This window comes from Anser anser (assembly GCF_964211835.1).
Source record: "Anser anser genome assembly, chromosome: 3".
In the NCBI taxonomy this organism is placed as follows: Eukaryota; Metazoa; Chordata; class Aves; order Anseriformes; family Anatidae; genus Anser; species Anser anser.
This window is the reverse complement of record NC_139722.1, coordinates 116,424,659-116,448,266: the sequence shown is the minus strand read 5'-3', so window position 1 is coordinate 116,448,266 and position 23,608 is coordinate 116,424,659. Positions and strand designations below refer to the sequence as shown.

Genomic DNA, 23,608 nt, shown 5'->3' with positions numbered 1-23,608 from the left:
ATAGAAAATTATTAGTCTTGGGAATTACAAAAATCCCCATAGTACAGTCAAACAATAAAATTATAATTACCTGTGGGTAATTGAAATTTAACTGTTTTTTTATTGTATATTACACATCAATAGCAACATAAGTTCAAGAGTGTCCCCCTCCCCTCCCTTTTCTTTTCCCTACAGAAGCAGGGAAAATGGACAACCCTGCTGGTAGCTTGTGAGCCCTTGTCACAGAACAGAGCTTGAACAATTTCGATTAAAGCGGTATGTTCGAGACTGTCATTAGACCTGCATTAAATTACATATCTGGAATGTTAAAAATAAAGAGTACTGAAGCTTATTCACAGCTGCCGGTGGTAAAGTGTGTAGTCAAGGTTTTGATTATCTTTAAAGTTCTTATTTTTCTCTTTTCTAAAACTTATTGTTTCGTCAAACAAATATCTAGCGCATTTAAGAACAGTATGAGCACATGGGCAGAATTGCTTAAGACGGATAAAGCATTAGCGTGTTTCCATTCTGTGCTTGGTAGTATTGTTTAGTGCTAACAATGGTAATTTATCAATTATACAAGAAGGAACAAAGCTCTTTGCCTGTCTCTTAACTCTGGAACTACCTATTACAAGGCCCAAAGCTTTGAGACCCCTTCCCAGACCTCGGGAGGCATCATTTAATGTTAATCATGTATTGCCAGCTTTTGCCTTGTCCTCTGTTAGTGACCCCATGGAGGCTGCTCAGCATTCATCAAGACTTCCATGCATTATTTTTGTAAACCAGGAAAATCATCACTTTTTTTTTTCTTCCAAAGCAGGGATCTTGATAATGAGGCACAACTGCTCACCAGCCCTCCTGTCTTCTTTTCTAGTCTAGTAGGCCAGACCTTCCAGTCCCTTCTTGCCATGTTCCTTGTGATGGCTTTAGAGATGTTTAGAACAAGCTTAAGAACAAGCTTTTTGGATGCTGTTTGGCCAGCCTACCACCTAAAATATGGTATGTTTGATATGAGTTGTCTATATGACAGCTGTGTTATATACTCCTAAGATGCACTACAATGGTGTTTGCTTCTATATAAGGATCAAGCTAGCTACCTTTATTTGATTCTGTAAAGTGCTTTGTGATCATTATGTGAATATAAATACAAGTGAAAATATATCTGTTTTATTAAGAGTTTCAATTAATGTGTTTAATACACAGATTTTATCATGAGAGAGGCATCACAAAGACTGAGTACAACATAATGGAAAGCCAGGTATTGTTATGATTATTACTACTATTATTTATGTATAATCATTGAAGTATTAATTGAAAGCTGGGAAATTGAGTTCCTGGCCCCCAAAGATCTCATAATAACAGCTTTTTTGGGGGGGAGGCAACAATAGCAAACCAGATGTATTTTGTGGCACTACTAAAGATGCATACAGCCCTGTCTGGAAATCCGTGATCCTAACTGGGTTGTCCCATTTCCAAAGATCAAAGGAGACAAAGAAGAAATCAGTTGTAGCCATCATTGCTTGCATTATTTCTTTAGGTGCCTTTTACTCTTCTCACCCCCCTTTTTTCTCTGCCTGTTTATGTGAAGAGTATTCCTGCATGTTAGAGCTCTGACACATCTGTTTATCCAGTGAGGCAGCTGGGAAGTTCTCATCAAAGTAGTATCTGAATGCCTTGACAAGGGACCTGAGGAGAGGACTGAAGTGGGCAGCTCAGCTGCAGAAATGTCCTGGTGGAGGTGGTACTTCTGAAGCCCACTGGGCCCCAGGATCTCTTGTTGTCACCACCCATGGGTGGATTGGAAGGTGGCCACATGGATTTTTGCATTATGGCCATTTCCAGTGGGGCTGGCCCCGAAAAGCACCACTAATTGTCCAAAGGGTTCCCACAAGCCAGCGCCTCTCATCTTTGCTGGCATTTGCAGGTAGCTACACAGCATGGAAATGCCAACTGTATCCTCACTGCTTCCCCACCTCCTTCTGTGAACATTATGCAAGAGAATAGTCTGAGATTTTTAGGTGCCTTGGCCTCCTGAAAGCTAAAATGGAGTGTCTGTATTACTTCTAAAACAAGTATAAATCTTTCAAAAGGAGAAACCTCAAGAGGAACTGTATTATCAAAACAGTTATTGGTATAAGCAACAGCAGAGGAAACACAAGGCTGGCCCAAAATCTGGGTCCTCGTGTGAAAAAGCCATGATCTCGTGTAACAGAGTGAGGAGACAGAGCTGAGAAACCTTTGTTTTGCTTTGGCTGTTTCCTAAGCCTGACCCCTGACCAACACCAGAAGGCTACAGGAAAGGCTTTCTCCATCTTGACCCTTATTCCCTGGCAGATTGCAGTTGCTGAGCTCAACTGCCCTAAAAAAGAAGCTGGAGAGCTGTTGTTCACTAGGATTTATATATATGAGATGCTTGGAAACTAAATCTTCCAAACACTAAAATGCACCATATTGTAAGACAAAGAGCAGGAGATAAATTTTCTTGCCTTTGAAAAATTCTGCTTGTCTCTCACTAGGGCTAATTTTTACCGTTTTTAACTCCAGAGAGAAGAGCTATTCTGACTGTGATGCAATGATGAAGTGAAAACTAAGGAAGAGCAACTGTACCACCTTCAGGATTAAAGCCAGGTCAAATTTTTGGTTTTGATAGAAATCAATCATTTTTTTGACATAGAAATCAGGAAAATACACCAATACAACATGTTGAAAAGAACCATAAAGTTATTATTTGCTCCCACAGAAATGATTCAAATAGCGAGCCCCAAGACTCATGATAGTGGGGAAGTATTTTAGAGTGAAATCACAGGCCTTTAGGGATAGCCATTGACACTGAGTACAACATAATGGGGAGGGTCCAAACGGGGTGACAGAGAAGTCCTTGTGGACAGCAGCATTAATGGTCCTCATTTCACACCTCTCTGTAAGGAGTTAGAGCTCACAAATGTTTAGGTAATGAAGGCTGCAAGCCTCCAAACAAAACAAAACAAAACAAAAGCACACAACAAAACAGCAGCAACAAAAAAAACAACATGCTATTTTCGCTTTCTCATGGATGAGTTTAGAAGGTTAATAAAACAGTTAATCCCAGCCTGCCCTGTGAAAGGGAATAGCTCACATTTGTAAGACTTGGAAGTGTGTGTGGATGCATGCTGTTATTTCCTGACAGAGCCAGTCCAAGAAGTTGAGAAGACAAGGGTCTTGGAGGAGGAGTTTGATTTTCAACTACATCAATTAGAGTAAATTAAAAAGGTTAGTGTAAATTGCTTTTGAGAGTGGACCCCAACTCAGTTACATTCTTTTTTTTTCCTTGTCGAACCTAAAATTAAAGCTTAATACTGAGCAATGTAGGCCAACCACAGAATTTCAAACAAATGGTTCAGAGAAACTTGTTGATTTTTAAAAAATTTTCATTAAGTTGACTTAAATTTTAAACATGTTATTATTTTGAAAGAAAAAAAAAGAATTTTTTTTTTTCATTTAGGAAACATTCAACAAAACCATCTCTACTCAAACAAAAAAAAAAAGAAAAAAAATGTGAGAAATAGTGCTAAATTTGCTAAACAGTCTGATGGCCCTGAAAAGACAATATTGGGAATTCTTACCATTTGTAAGCACAGAAGCTCTTGAGACCATAGGTGGAGGACATGGCTGCATTGTGGCCCTGTAGGCATGCCAAGAGTGGTTGGAAACACCTGAATATTGCCTTCAGGCAACTCTAAGTTGGGCCCAGCCAATTACAGTGCCAGGCAGTTATTTATAAGGAGACTTGGACGTCCATTTGTTTTCCAGCATTGAGGGAATGGTTATTGTAGCATAGAAAATTACCCCAGGTCTTATTAGGTTTTCTGGAAAAATATATACTACCGTGTAGGTTACTTTTATGCCTCCATGACTTGGTGTCCCACTGCACAGATGAGGATCCATACTAAGAAACAGTGTAAATGTTATAGTCGATAACGCTTGGCAGAGAAACTGCACTGCATTTTTTTTTTCTTTTCTTCCTTTTGTGTGAGGCTCCTGTGCTACCGGCTAACCATTTCCTATAAGGTATTGTGTAAAAGTTATATAGTGTATCATATTAAATTTTATAACAGTGCTTTGTGTTTTGAAAAGGCTTGGGGGGGGGGGGGGAACAGCATCAATCAGGAAACCACATTTGATAGACTTGGAAGGGGCCTCCTGGGTCATTTTGTCCAAGACCTCTATGAAACAGGAAGGCTTCTGCAAAATACCTTTCCCATAAATGTATCTAACCTTTCCTTAAAGACACTGAGTGATTGTGCCATAAATACCTCAAGCAGGTAAACTAGTCTGATTGACCTTACGATCAAAAAGTGTCTCTTAATACTGTATATAAGGTACAATTTTCCATTCTTTCAGCTGTAGCTAAGCAAGAAAAAAGGGCAAACATACAGTAATGGGCAACAATACGTACTGTGCAAACAGTTTTGCTTTCACTTTACTGCCATCTTCTACCATAAATCTGGATGTACCACTGATATTTGGTTTCCTAGTGTAGTATCTGTGATCCTTGTAGTATCTATCTCACTTTGTCTCTGACTTTTGGAGAGCCAACATTACAGAGTGTAGAAATAACGAAGACATACAGGCAGCACTTTCTGATTCAGAAAGCCATTCAAAACCCTATGCCATATAGTTAAAGTATTTATTTCTATTTTCCATTTATTAGAATTTGTGGGTTGTTTCTTGTCAGGACCATGGGAGCTAGGGGAAGCACAACGCTTTCAACATTTCCTTCAAAGAGTATTTTACATTCTCCTCCAACAATTGTGCATACTGAAAAATAAACACATGGTAGTTTAGCTGTTTGTTGTTGCAATAGCAATGCATTGTGTGCTGGTTATTGCCCCGTACTGCTCTGCCTTCAGAACTTTACACACTGATTTCCAAGAGCTTCCTGGGCTGTATATAAACTATCATCTTTGGATTTTTTGTTGTTGTTGTTGTTTGGAAGCACTGAAAGATGGTGAGAGGTCTGAAGAGTTACTGTCCCACTGCTGAACTTAGTTCTGTCAGGCACATGCTACTTACAAAAAGTGGTTGTTGCATGGTGTCCATCTCATATAGCTGACCGCTACCTAATTCCTCCTGGATGGTAGGAGAAAGTTAAGGCACCCTTCAGTGTATCCTTCCAGCTTCCAGGGGAAAAGCCTGACTTCAAACAATAAATATGCAGACAGTCCTGGTGGCAGTGAGGCATTGTTGTCAAATGTAAGAAGGAACGACCATTTTATTGTTATATATCAGATTTTATTGTCATCAGCCACTTCTGGAACATACAGCATCATACCAAAATGAGACACCAAACAGGTCCAGTAAAAGCTTGGAAAAAGGTCAAATGAAAAAAGGGTCAAATGTTATTTTAACTGATCTCTAGCAGCCGAGCTGGACAGCCTTTCTTTACTAGAGGATTTCTTAAAATTATTATTCACAATTTGAACAGGGCAGTGTATTTCAGACCGGCTGAGGAAGGCTGTAGAGGAATTTCTTCTTCAAAAGTTCAGCAAAAGAAGTTTTAGAAGTTTGAGGCATCCTGAGCTTGGTTTTGCTGTTCATCTGTTGTTCTGGGGTAGATCAGGTGGCCTTAATTTGGTTGTTTTTTGTTTGTTTGTTTCTTTTTTTATATTTGTATTTTTCATAAACAGAGGAGTGTTGCATAATGGGCCAGGAAAACTCAAGGTAACGCCTAAAAGCAAAAGACAAAAAAAGGTAAGATAATTTAGAAAGAATACGGTGATACTGGGTTTGAAGATGTTGGTGTCTCTGCAGAGCCCTGCCCACGCTTTTATGCTGTGCCTCCTTTATGCCTCATGCCTTCATGCCCATTCACTGGCAATCACTTGTCCTTCTCAGCTCAGTGCTAATCATTTCAGAAAGACCTTAAATAAGCCCAGAAAACACAGACTTTGTAACATGCCGTCTCTATACAGTTAGGTGCCATCCTTTCTCTGAAGTACAGAAATTTAAAATATTTGTTAGCTATTTAATCACATAGAAGTATGGGCTGAAATACACCTCATCCAGTAGTTTAAAAGCAGAGGCTGTTGAGATCCTGACAATTCAATCTGTTGTTATAAAATCACAAGAGACTAAAAATACCTATGCCAAGAAAAAGAACATAAATTCTAATAGACCTGATCTGAAGCCCACACAGCATTTGCTTATGTACGATCTTACCTGGTTACTTGATCCACATGACAAAATCAAGCCTGTTTCCTTCATGCTGACCTGCTTTAGTCCCACATAGCCTCCATTTTCCTCTTGGCACCCCTCAACCACCTAGATTGTATTTATTGTATTTTAATTTTTTATTTTTGTAGGTTTTTTTTTTAAAGAATGGGAATGAAGGCAAAATGGGCTTTTGTTTTGTTTTGTTTTGTTCTTTTATTATTACTATTTTTGAGGAAGAGGTGTTCTTTTTAGCATGGATAAGCTCTGACCTGTAACTGTGCTGTTAGGTATGCCTGAAAACAAAAGTGCACTTGCATCAGGTGCTCCTGATACAAAAAAATTATATATTTTACAGATTTTATGATCCTGTTCATTGCACAAATGCCAATCAGAAGCTAATATGGGGCTGTATCTTACATTCCACTTTGGTATTTACAACAGAACATGGCATATCATTTAATTTAAATTTGCAGCATGCTCAGTGTAATTAATGCTGTGCAGTGCCTAGAAAATCCTGATTTCTTAATGTGATACAATGCTTGCATGCTGAGACCTTTTTTTTTAACTACTGTATCATTGTGGAACATTGATGGGTAGGCACTACCATTAAACAGGGAAAAAATGCCATGCTTACTTTCTCTTTATGAAACTTTCATACAGCTCCCCAAAATATGATGCAAACTACAGGTTTGTTTTAAAAAAGGGAGAGGAAAGTCAAAGATTTAATTTTCCCTTGACACAGCATGATGCCTGAATAGCCAGGCAGCTATTCCTAAATTATGTGCATTTCATTCCTAGGAGCTGTGAGCATTTTGAATGGGCTGTTGTTAAATACAGTACACAAGCGTAAATACTCAAGGGAACAGCTAGCTGAAATTTTGGCATGAGCAGAAATCTGATATCTATCATGGTAGTATCTATCTGAGCACATAATAATAATGCATGCTGATTTGCTGGGAGTGCTAAGAGAGGGGTTTTGGTATTCCGGGATGAGAACTGTTAAATTTGTGAAGATCGTGTGTGATTATAGTAAGCCTTGGTATTCGTGTGCTGTGGTCTTGGCAGGGACAAAGATGGTCACATGTAATCTTTAGACCTGTGATACTGGCCGGGGGGGGTGGGGGGTGGGGTGGGGGGGTGTCTCATTGGTGGAACTGAACCCAAGAGACTGAATGCATGATAAAGATATGTATATATTATACATAGCTAAAAAAAACATGGGGAATTTTTATCTGTACTCAGAAAATGGGGTAACAAAAAGGCAACGTGCACAGCAGGAAGGGTCAGGACCAAAAGCCCTTTAAGGTCAGTAGTTTTACTGCTATTACTTCAGCGAGCTGGGATGTTAGTTTATGTACTTTATCAGGCAGATATATGATTTCAGTTGTGGGGGGAAAAGAAAAGAAAAAGAAATAAAACACCCAAACCTCTGTCATTTTGTAAGGTATCGGTTTCAACCAGAATGTATTTATAAAAGCTCTATTCATAGACCTGTTGATAGCAAAGAAAATTCTCAGGTCCTCTAAATAAATCTGTTCCTAAATATAATGCTTCAACTTCTATATTCTCATCTGACACCTGACAATTCAACCTTAAGAGTAATTGGTCCTGTCTTTGAACCTGTGCAAATACTGTACGAGGAGGGTGGACAATTTATTGATTTAGATTGATTTTTGTAAGAAGCATACGAGACAGATACGGTGTCAGGTGTCACACACTGTATATATTACATTCCTCGAAAGCATCCATAGGCAACAAGGCAAGGTTCAAGAATACGCGGAGGTAATGTTCAGCAAGCACCTGCAAATGAAGCTGTCCTGCTGTGCAATACCACTCTGAGTAATTAATTACATAAGAGAGAGAGAGACACCAGCTTAATTGGCCAAGTTGGAACTTTGAGGTTGTGACGACAAGGCTTTTCTGTTGGAAAGCCATCCCAAGCTATGTGATAACACCTCTCTCCACATGCAGGAACACAAAGGGATACCCTAGTGCAGGCTGGCTGACCCATTGATCTCTTCCTGTTTTCAGTGTCAAGCGAAGAAGGGGCTGTAGGAATAGCTGGTCGGGCGTTTCCATGCTTGCAACTGTGTTTTTGCATGCAGTGGTTATTCAAGACCATTGCAAGGCTGGGCAGTGGGTTTGTCAGGAATGAAAGCATTTGTGAACTGGCTGCTCAGTTAGTGACAAAAATTGTTGGTATTAATAGCTCTGAGCCCTAGTAAAGACCTGAAACAAACCCTAGGGAAAGTGTAGAACAAAAGATGATGGAAACAAGATGGCGTTGAGGGATGGCACTGGTCTCACCACTGGGGATGATGATTAAGACGTGAGGCGCAGAGGGCTGTCCCATTTGTGTATGAGTTTCGCTGGGGAAGTCACCCTCCTTCCGCTGTTTCACTTCCCTCATCTATAATGAGGGAAAGAATAACTTTGCAGTGTACTTTACATTGGCATTGCATGCTAACTTCATTACTGTTTGCAACAGCCTGTGCAATCCTCAGAGGAAAGGAATAATAACAAAGAAAAAAATGATAATTACCAAGCATATAGTTTTCATCTGTAATCTTCATTTCAGGATTCACTGTTTCTGATGTCAATATTTTATAATGGAAGAATGAGATATGTTAAGTTTCTGTTCGATGGAAGTAAATTCAGATTTAATATTGCCGAGGAGCTGAATTTTTAATACAGTAGAGCAGTATGCAGATATTCCCCGTTTGCTGCTCCTGCCGCTCTGTTGTACCAGTTCAGCAATGTTCCCGTGACCAGGCAGAAAAATGGAAAGAAGCTGCTCTGAATTTTCAGTGGGGTGACAGTACTTTGTCATTTAGCTCTGTCACGATAATTGGGAGTGTCACACAATGAAACAACATGACACACCCCTGGTAAATGAAGAGTTTTCAAAGTGATGTACAGTCCCTGTCAACTGCCAAAGCTTTTGTTTGTTCACGGAGTGAGGCAGCATTTCCAGCAGAAAAACCACACTGAAGAGGCACGCATGAAGTTTGTTGAAAATTGATTTCCTCTGTGTTTTTATAAAATTGGATATTTCACATGAACAGTAGGAAAATATCCTCTTTTATCACACGCTCCTGGCTTCCAACCTGCTGAGTACTTTCCACAAACTCTAGGAATTTACCTCTTTTCGTTAAATTGGGTTGGATCTCATTAATAAAAGAATGGTATAATGGAAAAGAGTTTCTAAAATTATACTGTAACCTAGAATTGCAGGATTCAGCTTTCTCTGCCTGGAGAAAAAAATTCTGAAGCATTAAACTTACTTTATCAAGCATTGCACCTGACATGCTCTCATAAATTTTACATACATTTTAACTTATTTTAATATTATGCAGGCTTGGTTTAAAATATTCTCATGAAGTAACTAAAATGAAGCTGCTCAGCCATAAATTAGAGCTAAAAAAATACTTGTTCCCCCTGCCCCATCAATATTTCTTTACCTAAAATCGTGTGTTGTATGTAAGTTAAATTTTCTCTTGCTGAGGTACTTCTTAGGTCTTAATAGGCCTACCACAGACCGAGTGAGCCCTGTTTCTGTTGGGTTAAATATACTTTGATTTTTTAGCAGTATCTTGTCTAAACGCAGACAAAAACAACCATTTGCATGCTGTGCTTTAGCTAGGCCCAGGGCATACAACTAACTACACAGCCATGTATTTTTTGTAGGAGCAGCCCTATAGCAGTCCCACTCCTCAGATGGACAAATGAAGGGATGGATGGAGGCTTCAGGGCGATGCCTCTTGCAGCACAGCTTCAGGACCCCAGGGATGCCCCTTCAACCCAGGTATTTTTCGGCAGTATCATCATCCAGCAGGTATGGCATCATTGACAACTAATCACAAAGCTCCATTTGTGTCTCAGTTTCTTAAGCTATTTCAAAGTCACAGCTAAATTACACAAACATTTGCCTATCTAGACATAACAGGACTGTTATGAAATACTGTCAGCTTGTTGCCATTTAGCTTGAACACACACTGCATGTGTCTGTCGGGCCATACTTGGGCAGCTCTGCAGCGTGCAACATGTCCCAGACACTGGAGTGATTATGTCTGAATACTCCTTATCTGATTTAAAAGCCGACAATGCTACACATCTGTGCTTGCAAGGCTCCACTGCTACACTGCGACGCCAGTATTTATTTTGCTTCTGCAAGTTAGTTTTCCTTGAGAAGCAGCAGGGGCCTTCTTCAATGAACTGAAAAATGTGTATTGTATGAAGGTCTATGGAGGGTTTGTACTGTAGTTCAATGGGCAAATGTGAGCCCAAGGGATGACATTTCATTTAAACATTTGGTTTACATCTTTACATGCCAAAAATATAAATGTCTTGACTTTAGCAAACTGAATTCAGCACTTTTTCTTTTCCTTTTTTTTTTTTTTCCCCTCAATGAAGTAATTATAGCCAAAACATTCTGTGGATATTTATTCTTCCTTCTCAAAGGTGGAGTTTTGGACACGAATATTTGATTTGCGGGCTGAATTGTCAGTATCTGCTCACTTGACACTTCCCTGTTAGTTTGTATTGGAAACCACCAGTAGTTTCTTTTCTTGTGTTTATTGTATTACTCTCACATCTTTGATCAAGACATCTTGGGTAACAGCAAAGTTGAGATTAATGCCTATTTGTTATTTTGAAAAAAAAAAAGAAGGATATGACTTCTGTTAAAGAATCTGTGAAGACAGTTAATGTAATTGAGAAACACAAGGCCATTTACGGAAGTGCATCTGAATGTCCTCTTCACATATAATTGCATCAGGTATTCTGCATTAACATGCAAGTCCTGTCCAAAGGAAAGAAAAAAAAAAAAAGAAGCTTATTTTTAGGTAGAAGTCCTCAGTGGGCAGTAAATTATCCATAATATCCCCCAAACTAGCAATTAGCCCTGTTTGCTGACTACCTGAATTGTTTCACAGTAGTTCAGCACAGTCTTACCAGTTATCACCATACTTATCATCAGCGATTCAGTGTATGATTCCTGCAGCTTCACATACTCTATGTCTAAGGTCAGTCGTAACAACAAATACATTTATTTGCTTCTTTTAGCCCTTCAGAACTGTTTTAACAGCATGCGATATGTGAAGATAGCTGATGCTGCTATCCAAACCAGATGAATATGCTTAAATAGAAGGAATTTAAAGACAGAAAGCAATTAGGAAGTGTAGGTATGAAATCTGGTATTAATTAACATTAGTATGTATTCCTGTATTAGCAGATAGTCCTAAACAGCTGTTCTTTTCAGAAGTTCTGATGCTGGAAGACATTCTTCAACACAGGCCTGTAACTGAGGAGTGTAAAACTAGAAAATATGAAAACAAAAACCTCTGACAATTTTTTCCTAAAGACTGTTGAGAAGTTTTCCTATCCTTACAGATGAATGCTTCACCAAAATAGTAACTTCTTTGTGAAAACAACATCTATATTGGCTGCTTTAGTGGTGGAAACAATCATGGGCCTACACACGTGCACAGATACAAGCACACATCCTAACAGCATCATTTTTACTGCACAAACCTTGGATTTAAATAAAAGAATACCAAGTGAAAATGAGATAAATTAAACATTGGAAACAGAATACAAAAATGTTTAGACTCTGAGTACTGCAGGTTTATTTTTAAGCAATGTGCACACCTTTCTGAATAATGCCTCAATTTACACATTATTTGTCAGGCAACATTCAAATGAATTAACATACCCTGCATCATCAACATTTAAATCCCATTTTCACTGCTGGTTCTGCATCACAGTAGAGTGACATGGACCTGTATACCTGCCTCAGATCTGATGGAGGGGGTCTGAGTCCATCAGGTAATGAAGAAGATGAAACAAGAATTCATCCTAAAGATGAGAAGAAGACTGTGCTTCTCATTTGCAAACATACTCTGAGAAGCAGGCAGAAAATGGAAACGTTGCCTTAACTTGGCTGTAGCTAAAATGCTTCAGCTTCTTGTTTCATGATCAGGAACATCAGCTCTATGACTAGACAAACTGCCTATTGCATATATCCAAGAGAGACTCTCAAATGAGCAAACCATCTGTTAAAGGGCAAACTATCATTCTGAGTTTTTATTCTTGTAGGGACAGATTAATTGAAAGCATGCTGCATGGCTACAGGTTGGTAGAAGGAAACGGGCCTAAGCTGCCATGCCATTTGACACCTAGATGTGCTGCAGGAAAATGAAGGCAAGTGACACAGAGAAAGTGTGACACAGACACTGTAGGTGAAAGGATATGTTCCTTCTCAGTTTCAGTTTTAGTCAGGACACAGAAACAGGAGAGTCCTATGACCAACTTCATAAACCTGAAAATCATTCAAAATGGTCAAAATGTCCTGCTACCATTTTCTAAACCGCTCCAGTAGGAAGTCCATAGGCAATGGCTACCAGTTAATGGCTTAGTCAGGCAGCAACTGCAGTGAGCCTTGAGCTTACTTGGCTGTCTTCACAAGGCACTGAAGGGGAAAACCAGAAAACTTTGTGGGGACAGTGCCAGCAGGCACTTCTTGAAAAGAACAGAGTGTATCTCTTTTTTCCCAGACTAGAAAAATAGTCTTTGGGCTGAATGTTGCTCTCACCTTTATTAAACCAGGCCTTGACTAAGAAAAATACAAATAAGCTGATCATAAATTAACAGTCCTCTCTGTTATGAGCAGGCATGCATATACCTGGCCAAGGCAGGCAAGAGCAGATTGATTAAAAAACAAAGTTAACCTTGTTTTCTGAGTTGAAAGCTCATGCTGTTTCTTGGCAGAACAGGCATGTCAGGCCTGTAATAACCACTTGCTACCTTGCTTCAGTCAGTGTTAAAACTAGCACAATATTTAACATCTTAGGGAAAATCCATCTGGAAATTGCTTTCCGGGGGGGGGGGGGGGGGGGGCGGGAATGAAAGGGAGGCACCTCAATACCACACCCAGTGTTGATTTAGTTCTTGATTTCGTAGTAACCCTCTTTAAGGAACTTCAAATTTCTCCCTTCCCTCACCTGAAAACTCCGTATTTCAAACATTTTCTGTTAAAATGCAGAGCTTAATAGTTGTTCAAGAAGAAGTGGTAAAGAACAGCAGTTCTTCATCTGGAGGTAAATTATTTGGCCTGTCAGAGGCTGAGATTTGTATTTCCTTTTTGGTTTTACCTTGGAGGAGGCTTTTGTGTGCGCATTTTACCATGAATCCATACAGCCGGCATGGTAGGGCTGCATTACCCCAGGACAAGGCGAACCAGACAGACATCACGCCTGTAACAACTGAGCAGTCAGAGCACCCTGATCTGTAATCTGGAGCAACTTTGGTGTAGGAAAGGTGTTGTGTTTACAGCTTTATGGAGTTGAAGTTGGAACACAAGACCTGAATTTTAAAAAGACTGCGTGAAAGTGGTTACTGTTTGCTGACACAGTATGCTAAAATTGACTTTTTCCTCTTGATATCCTGGTACAAATACAGATTTAACATTACTTTGCGGCACCTCTTCTATCTGCTGAATCAACTAACATGACAGTTAGAGGACATTTGTGCTTGCCATGAAAAATTTTATGTAAATCCTGTTGTGCAAAAGCATAACACAAGGCCAACTGGGTAAAAGAGCCAAAAGAGCCTTTCATTTATAGTTTGCTGTTTTTTGTTTTTTTTTTTTTTTTAATTGAAACAACCTACTATCCTAGTGATGTACAGTCCACATGATCAAAAATACATATTCTATGTGAATGCTATCCTGTACTGCTGGCTGAGCTTGGAATTGCACTGTGAATGTTTTGGAGACTTTTAGCATCTCCCGTGTATTTTTTTTTAGAAAGCAAGCAATTGATTCAGGGTCTGGACACTGGATTTTAAATTAGCCAGATATTTGTAGCTTACTCTGAAAAACTCTCACAAAGATCTGGAATATGATGAGGGCATTTGGCTCTGGATTAATTTTAGGTGAAGTTTTAGGACCAGTCTAGATTATAGCTTCATGTCCAATGATGCTTAAATTTAATGCCCTGGACTTCCAGCATTCTGGCCTATGAGTGTATGGGATCATGCACCGCCGAACTTCTGTCACCTTGGGCTTCAGTAGCAAGAGAACACAGACTCCTTTTGGCTTTGTATCTCACTGCAAAATAAACCATTGGGCTGGTTTGCCAGTCATCTCCTTTGGCCAGTCATCTATTGCTGCACCCTGCACTCAACTTTACATGGATTTGGAAAGGATTTATTTAGGCTCAGTTTTTTTACTACAGGTCTTCAATAAGTATGAGACTGAACCATTGTTCACAATGGTTAACATTTACTCTGGTAACTACTTCTAAAGGACCCAAGAGCATTGGTTGACTAAGTGCTTAGCAGAATGAGTAAATATTTTATAATTGAGTCCTTAATTGAGAATTATATATATATTACTCTCATGTATATATATAATATACATTATATATTAACAATATATATATACATATATCTATATACATATATATAAAATACATATATAAGCTTCCACATTAAATATTACTTGTGCAGCATTTAAGGGGGCTAGGGGTTGCATTCAGCTTCGGCAGCTATTCTAATAGCTATTTTAATAGCTAGAGCCATAATAAATACAATGCTTGACATAGTGAGTGAACCAGAATACTTAAAATTATTTGCAGGAAAAAATTTGAATGAATAACACAGATAACTAGAAGGTAATTTTTTTGAATGAACTTTCATTAATCATTTTCATTCAATCTGTAAAGAAACAGTGCCACGTAACAAGCGTATGTGTGCAGCATATCTTTTGTCTACAGGACAAATACAATGTTTTACCTTTGAACTATCTACATAGGGGAAAAAAATTACCCTTCCTCTGCAAATTATTTTGGGAGTAATTATGAATAATGGAAAAGGAAATTCACAGTGCTCATGAACAATGTGAATGGAAAGGGATGTGAAAATTTTCAAGGTATTAATTCGTTATAAATTATTCCCATTTTTGATTGGTAACAGCCATTGAGCACAAACATAATTACAGTAAAGCAGTAAGAGTCACAACTAGGTAGAATACAGTAAGGCAGTCAAACTTTTAGAAAGACAGCTGGGAAGGTACAGATCATGCTGTGATCTATTCCACACTGGTGAAAAGAACACCGTAAATGTTTATTTACTTTTTTTGTACTCATCAGCTACTTAAGTTAAATAATTGATAATACTTAAAAGCTCTGTGTCATGCTGTTTCCCTCCTCTCCTCCAACTGCTGAAGCTGAAGGCCTGTCCCAAGTTCTCTGTGTTGTTGCTGAATGCATAGGAGGTGATCAGCTCTGCAGATAGCAAGGAGTGGGACAGAAAGAATTAGCATCATATAATGGGACAGAAATGGGAAATCCTGTGTTAGGGTCCCTACCTAGTGTGATGCCCACAGAAATCGGTATGAGCCCATTCTCTGAATGCCAAGGCTATGGCATGTGTTTTAGCATGGCATCATTTGATAAGGCTGAAAGTACTTTTAATTTTTTAAAACAACACATTTTTTTTAAATTTCTGAATCTCACCACATTGAAAATCCATATTAACATGATTGAATTCAGCAGAGTAACAGCGGGAGAAAAAAAACTGCCCTTGTGCAAAATTTGCTCAGGGTCAAGTTTTAGGCAATATTTTGTGCTGCAATAACTGCACCATGACAGACAACCTTTTCATCAGAAAAGCAAAAAAAAGTCCTCTTCTTCAGCACAGTACAATAAAAGAACATGACAGAGCTATAAATATAGAGCCCAGAGGTGTGAAATCTTGTCTAGCATTAAATGCAGTCATTGGCCACTTTTAAATTGTTTCCAAACTTCTCAAATGTTTAGACAGAGAAGCAAATATATACATATGGGAATCTCAGCAGTGAAAGCAGCTTTTCTTTGTTAAATGATTCACTCTGATAATTGCTGTGAGAGTTTTTCAGATAAGTATTTTAAAAAAATATAACTGATTAGAGGGAATTGAATTGAGTAAATCAGTAACATGTAACTTTAGGTTTGGAAGCAGAAGAAGCTGAAAACCCATATAAAAAGCTGTCTGATCACATTTACATTTGCCAGGGTCAGGCAAAAGAGGCCCAGCGGAGCTAAATAAAGATTTTCAGATAACAATTCAAACATTTTAATCCATGATACTAAAAGAATCATACTGGCCAACAAGTAAATAGAAGTTAGACATTTAAATTATGCAACTAATTTCCAGGTGTGTGGAAATACACTACAGTGCCCAGTAAGGTCAGAGAGCACTGAGGATTGCTTTGAGCATACAGAAAAACAAGAAAATAAAAATCCCACATGATGGTCTCTGGTATCTAATGCGCCTGCCTCCAAAGGTGTCTTGGACAAGGTTTGCTTTGAGTGTGGTGATGGTGATATCTGTATGCATACGATGGTTGAGTGAAAAAAATGTCTGTCAAAAATAACATTCTAGATTAAAAATAAATAAATAAATAACAAGCACTTAGAAATTATAAGATTTCCTGCTGCCAAAGGTTACCATTGGGTAGACAGAATTTTTGAGACTCTATCTAAAAAGCAGTGTTTAAAACCAGAAATTTTCACAGGATGGGGGCTGGCTGTTTGCGTGAATGTAAGTGGTAAGTCTCCTGAGGCTCATCCAGCACTGGATTAGATGAAGTCATGCCTAGGTCAGTGCAGCCAGAAGGATGGTCCTGATAAGGCATGAGGGAACGAATGTACAAATGGGAGGGGAGATACTGGTGGTTCATTGCTAATCCTAAGAGTTTGCTTACTCACACTTACCTTGTCAGAAGCAGCACAAAATTTAATCCAAGGAAGTATTAAAAAATAGTATTTTCCTAACTTAACTATTAATTATTTAAAAGTAACGTGGTGGTTCTTTTTTTTTTTTTTCCCAGAAACAAAATAAGGATTTTCTTGTCCAAATGTCCATTTGAAAAGTATGTTCTTAGCTTGGGGGCAGACAAGAAATTACCTCCATTCTGGGGGGCTCCCATGGCTTTTACTCAGGTGTCCATGACACCAGGGTCTGCTGTGGGGCCACGGTCTGGAGGAGGAGGTGATCCTCAGTGAGCTCAGAAACAGTTCTGTGAACAGCCACATCGCTGCAAAGTAGTCATTCACTAAAAGTACTCTGCTAAACGAGCCTGCAAGTTGGCCAGTTACAATGAAAGAATGGCAGTACCACAATTTTAGGATGACAGTGCTATAGCAAACTAGTCATCATATGCTTGAGTTACTAGCACAAGCAGTGGATTTAGAGTATTATGAAAATATATGCATTCTGAAGTGCTGTGAATTATACCAAATAATTCTGAATATCTCTCTTGCTACACTAATGAATCAAAGCAGGGCTTACCACATTATCTGCAATCACCATGGAGAAAATGGATTTCCGTGTACATAGTTTCTGTATAAATAGTGCATCCCCAGCACATTCTTTAATTAAGTAGTGTCTGATTGCATAATAATAACAATAATAAAGAGAGAAATGTCCAGCTTGCACACAGGCCGATTAAAGCATCAAGTGCACAAGGCCAAAGCACTCCCAACTGGGGAAAAAGCACGCAGGAGGTGTCCAGCTTACCAGTGTATTCACCACCATGCCTTTGCCTTGCATCAGCTCTTCTGGCAGTGAACCATGGAGCCTGGAGATCTTTTTTCCTGAATCCTTGCACAGAAAAAGGTCTCATGGAGCACAGGCTCCACTGTTTTATGGGCTCCTGGCAGAAACCATGGAGGTCGTGACTGCAGCACAGAGGCACAACTTACTGGTTTGGGTGAAACTTCAGCACTTGAGTAATTCGCGCTATGTCTTACTTAAGGCTTTGCTGGGTAGGATTTTCACTAGTGGAGGGACCAGACCCAACCTCCACTGCATGCCGTAGGTACTTGAGAACTCATGGAAAGCAGTAAGCTGGAGGAATGTACTTTATGGGGTGGCCGGATCATATGTTTATGGCCTGAAATAGGAGATCCCAACCCAAACCACTTTGTTGGTTTCTAATGATGAGAGGCAGAATATGAAGATTACATAATTCATGCTGAGGAATGGATATAAAAAGAGAATGTGCACAAAATCTGGGACTACCCGCAGACTTGATAGCTGTTACTACTGTTAATTATGGCTAATGGTCTAATACCAGTAATAAACACCTTTGAATTTAATACATTCTGTATTCAGCCTATAGAAAATCCCTTTACAGAGATGGCCCAGATGAAACGATTTATAAACTAGGATGCTAGAATTAAGCATTGCTAACAACATTGGCATAAAAGTAGTAGATGAGCGGTTGGATCCCTGGAGACAATAATTTACCACCCAAAAGGAACTTCTGGCAGTTGACAAAATTAATAAAATACTTTCTGTACCCTCTGCGCAGGAGAGGTGGGTGGTCAGGACAGCACCGGTGTGGCTGCGGGGACTCTTTCACCTGAGCCTTGCTGCGGCGGAGCTGGCCAGGTGGCTGGGTAAGCAACACCTGCACTGTGATTTCATGGGCACATCCCAGCCTAGATACACGCATACTAATGCACTGCTCAGATGGCCTTTTCAGGAGGATAATTGCATGCACTGCCCTGAGAGCCGGGAATGGGCCACTTCAGGGAATGAGTCTGCTCCTCAAGATACAGCCACTTATTCTCTTCTCGGCACTGCAGAAGGGCAAATGTCCTTGGTTCAGGCCTTGGAAATAATGAGGTAAAATGGACTCAGAGCCATTAAAACCTCCCCAAAGACAGGACAGATATTAGAATATGTGATTGGAAAAAAATGACTGGCAAACACAGCCTTCCTTGACAGGACCCCTCCTCTCAAAGCGCAATAGAAAAACTCCGTGGTCACAGAAGAAGAGCTGGGAATTTAAACACGTAATCTGCGTGGATGCTAGAAAGAAAACACATAAGTCAAAACACAGCTAAAGACATTGGACACTCTGAAGAAGGTTCTGCGGGTGCTTTCACAGAATCACAGAATTGTCTAGGTTGGAAGAGACCTCCAAGATCATCTAGTCCAACCTCAGCCCTAACACTAACAAGTCCTACACTAAACCATATCACTAAGGGCTACATCTAAACATCTTTTAAAGACCTCCAGGGATGGTGACTCAACCACCTCCCTGGGCAGTCCATTCCAGTGCCTAACAACCCTTTCAGTAAAGAAATTCTTCCTAACATCCAACCTAAACCTCCCCTGGCGCTACTTCAGCCCATTCCCCCTCGTCCTGTCACCAGGCACGTGGGAGAATAGACCAACCCCCACCTCGCTACAGCCTCCTTTAAGGTACCTATAGAGAACAATAAGGTTACCCCTGAGCCTCCTCTTCTCCAGGCTAAACAACCCCAGCTCCCTCAGCTGCTCCTCGTAAGACTTGTTCTCCAGACTCCTCACCAGCTTCGTTGTCCTTCTCTGGACTCTCTCGAGCACCTCGATGTCCTTCTTGTAGCAAGGGGCCCAAAACTGAACACAGTACTCGAGGTGCAGCCTCACCAGAGCCGAGTACAGGGGGACAATCACCTCCCTAGCCTTGCTGGCCACACTGCTTCTTATACAGGCCAGGATGCTGTTGGCCTTCTTGGCCACCTGAGCACACTGCTGGCTCATATTCAGCTGCCTATCAACCAGTACTCCCAGGTCCTTCTCTGCCAGGCAGCTTTCCAACCACGCTTCTCCCAGCCTGTAGTGCTGCTTGGGGTTGTTACGCCCCAGGTGCAGGACCCGGCACTTGGCCTTGTTGAACTTCATGCAGTTGACCTCAGCCCATCGCTCCAGCCTATCCAGATCCTCCTGCAGAGCCTTCCTTCCCTCGAGCAGCTCGACACACGCACCTAAGTTGGTGTCATCTGCAAACTTACTGAGGGTGCACTCGATCCCCTCATCCAGGTCATCGATAAAGATATTAAAGAGGACCAGCCCCAGCACTGAGCCCTGGGGGACTCCACTAGTGACCGGCCTCCAACTGGATTTGGCTCCATTTACCACAACTCTTTGGGCCTGGCCATCCAGCCAGTTTTTAACTCAGCAAAGCGTACGCCAGTCCAAGCCATGAGCAGCCAGTTTCTTGAGGAGAATGTTGTGGGAAACGGTGTCAAAAGCCTTACTGAAGTCAAGGTAGACCACATCCACAGCCTTCCCCTCATCCACCAAGCGCGTCACTTGGTCGTAGAAGGAGATCAGGTTTATCAAGCAGGACCTGCCTTTCATAAACCCATGCTGACTGGGCCTGATCGCCTGGTTGCCCTGCAAGTGCCACGTGATGACATTCAAGATAATCTGCTCCATGAGCTTCCCTGGCACTGAGGTCAAGCTAACAGGCCTATAGTTCCCCAGGTCTACCCTCCGACCCTTCTTGTAGATGGGCGTCACATTTGCTAGCCGCCAGTCGACTGGGACCTCCCCTGATAGCCAGGACTGCCGACAAATAATGGAAAGCGGCTTGGCCAGCTCCTCCGCCAGTTCGCTCAGTACCCTCGGGTGGAGCCCATCCGGCCCCATCGACTTGCGCACATCCAAGTGTTGTAGCAGGTCGCCAACCATTTCCTCATGGATAGTGAGGACCACATCCTGCTCCCCATCCCCTTCCACCAGCTCAGGGTACCAGGTATCCAGAGAACAACCGGTCTTGCCGCTAAAGACTGAGGCAAAGAAAGCATTGAGCACCTCAGCCTTTTCCTCATCTTTTGTAACTAAGTTTCCCCCCGCATCCAGTAAAGGATGGAGATTCTCCTTAGTCCTCCTTTTTGCGTTGATGTATTTGTAAAAGGATTTTTTGTTGTCTTTAACGGCAGTAGCCAGATTGAGCTCCAGATGAGCTTTGGCCTTTCTAATTTTGTCCCTGCACAGCCTCGCAACATCCTTATAGTCCTCCTGAGTAGCCCCTGCCTCTTTTCCAAAGATTATAAACCCTCCTTTTTCTCCTAAGCTCGAGCCACAACTCTCTGCTCAGCCAGGCCGGTCTAGTTCCGCGTCGGCTCGTCTTTGGGCACGTGGGGACAGACCGCTCCTGAGCCATTAAGATTTCCTTCTTGAAAGATTTCCTTCTTTGCAACACTGCAGTTGGAGGCAGGCACTTTGCTGGTTCTCCCAACAGAAACAGGAGAACGGCAGAAGGAGAACTCCCCATTAAAAAGGTAAAGAAACTGGCAGACATATGCTCAGGGTGAGTGTGTCTGTCTTACGATAACACCAAATCTGCTTTCAGATGAAAGGAATTCACTCTTGGTATGTATTATCCAAGTCATGTGCATATATATGTATATATAGAATATATATATATAGTATACATATTAAATATGATGGAGGTCATGACTACAAGACTCATGGTTTGACCACACACCACATCGACAGCCACGTTCAGGGCAGTTTTTGCTCCAAATACTTTCTAAACTTGGCCACTTAAAACAGGAATTGTGTATATATTAAGCATCTAACAAAACACCCAATTCGAAACCTCATGCTTCATCAATGGCTTCATTCATGTGCTTGAAATGAAGCACGTGCTGCAGGACACTGCTGAATCAAGGCCCACATTGCTGGGTTTCCAGAAAGGCTGGGCGCCTGGGTGCTGCAGGGTAAATAGAAGGCTCTGTATTTTGGAAGCCTAAACATAGAACTGGTGCCTAACTTTGGATAATCAGAATTTTATCCTCTACTACAAAGACATTGCAAAGCACAAGTTATCACCATGAAACCAGTAGTTACTTTTATATTTTACTCAAACTTTACTGAATGTAGAGTCAAAATCTCAGTACCTCTACCTCTAATAAAAGAAGAAATCTTGTGACCCTTTTGTAAGGAAAAATACAGGGCATGTAGCTCCCATGCTCTGGACACGCTCACATTTACCTTGGTTCATTTCCAAAGGCAATCCAACCAGATATTCAGATACCTGTATAACTTAAACACACTTCTAAGTACTGCACTGAACTTTAGCAAAAGTAAGGAAAAATAAATTCTGTTAAAATACCACTTTATTTCTTTAAAATCTGATTTTTCTGAGAGTGCTGAATGCAATGCATCACTTAAAAATCTTCCTTCCTCATGTAGAATATTTTAATATTAAGCCAGATATTTTTATATTTCCACAAATTAAATGCACCATGGCTGAAGGTTTGACAGTAGCTTAAATTTGCACATAAAAAGGTAGAACAATTTCAGTTTTGACAGTGTAAGCTTTTGATTTGTTAATAAAAGCAACTCTTTCTCAATTGTGAACATATTCCCCAAATAAGACAATGCAGTCTGCAACAACAATAAAAATCCAACATCTTACTGGTGTGGAGAATAAACTTGTGATCCATGGTTATTAAAGAAATTCAAATTTTATAAAAACAAAAGAATGAAACTTTCGCATTTCTGCTGTAGCAGTCATAGAACAAGAATCAGAGGAAGATGCATGGTCCTGCCACATTCACTGTACTTACTGTTATTAATGTTACCTACCTTTGATACACGTAGATGAAGTTAATAGGAAGTATCTACAAAACTTTTTTTACAAACTCATTTTTGTAGTGGTGGTGGGGGAAAGCTGCATGTCTAGATACAGTTTTTAGTGAAACCAACACAGATTTTCTTTGCAATATTCTTATCAAACTACAATCTAAGAATGCCTAAGACTCTTGTAATGAAACCCAAGCGCCGCAAGGGTTGTACACCAAGACCTAACCGAGGGAGACAGGGGCTGAGCTTTCAGATCAACCCCTTCTGTGCCCATGTCAATGTTCCCCTTCTCTCCTGGGAGACCACAGGGGCTGAGAGTGTGGCGCTATGAAGCAGTTGGAGCACAGCAAGCTTAAGCATGGAAAACAATTAAAATGTGGATTTCTGACCTCAGATCAAATAAACAATCAAAAACTTTTTGCTGTGACAGCCAAAAGCTGCAGCATGGAAGGAAAGCTGAAAGTACCCAGGACCTGTATCAATACATAAAAGGATAAAGAAGCACTATCTGTGGGCTTTTACATTTTCAGCAAGTATGTTGCCTTGGCATCAAGAGAAACACCTCTCAATGAGATGAGCAATGTGTCCAAAGAATTTGAGGTGCAAAATAGCCAGTGGCATTATTACAAGTTGACCCCTTTTAACTCTGACTTTAGACACTAATCCAGATCACTTGAGCTCCTGGATATCACTCACATGGAAATGGGCAAAGTGATGAGCAAACGACATGAATATGATGTAAGATATAACACATTTCTGCACATTACTAGAAAACTCTTCCTGGACATCTGCAGCCATGGCACGGAGCTGCTGACTGTCTGTGTCACTGGAGAGAGCGGTTACTTAGAGATGATTGGCAGCAGCATATCCTGCTATAATGCTAACTAAGCCCGTGACACAGCCTGCTATCAATATTTTACTCTATCGCACATGGCATTTTGCAGTGACACTAGATACAATACTCTGAGGCTTACTGGTTCACAGTCCTTCCATTTAATAACAGTCTCTTGATTCTGGTAAACTTCTA

At 40.5% G+C, this 23,608-nt stretch overlaps 2 protein-coding genes across 4 annotated transcripts in view; one reads left to right on the top strand and one right to left on the bottom strand.

The window, feature by feature from the left end:
* LOC310897016 (uncharacterized protein) overlaps positions 1-9,987 on the top strand; it is a gene marked incomplete at its 5' end in the record, with an annotated part of 77,873 nt that extends 67,886 nt beyond the window's left edge. For 2 of the 3 annotated variants that reach the window (XR_014581983.1, XR_014581984.1), the window contains one exon: positions 9,859-9,987. Of the gene's footprint in view, positions 1-174; positions 2,608-9,858 lie in introns of all 3 variants that reach the window. The other variant, XM_083830111.1, reaches the window with a different exon arrangement.
* LOC310897015 (uncharacterized protein) overlaps positions 4,109-23,608 on the bottom strand; it is a 547,020-nt gene continuing 527,520 nt past the window's right edge. Inside the window, exons 29-31 of the mRNA XM_083830110.1 lie at positions 10,846-10,972; positions 8,714-8,788; positions 4,109-5,686 (exon numbers count right to left, since the gene is read on the bottom strand). Of these exons, the coding sequence (XP_083686236.1) occupies positions 5,553-5,686; positions 8,714-8,788; positions 10,846-10,972 (336 nt within the window). The 3' untranslated portion in view covers positions 4,109-5,552. The remainder of the gene's footprint in view (positions 5,687-8,713; positions 8,789-10,845; positions 10,973-23,608) is intronic.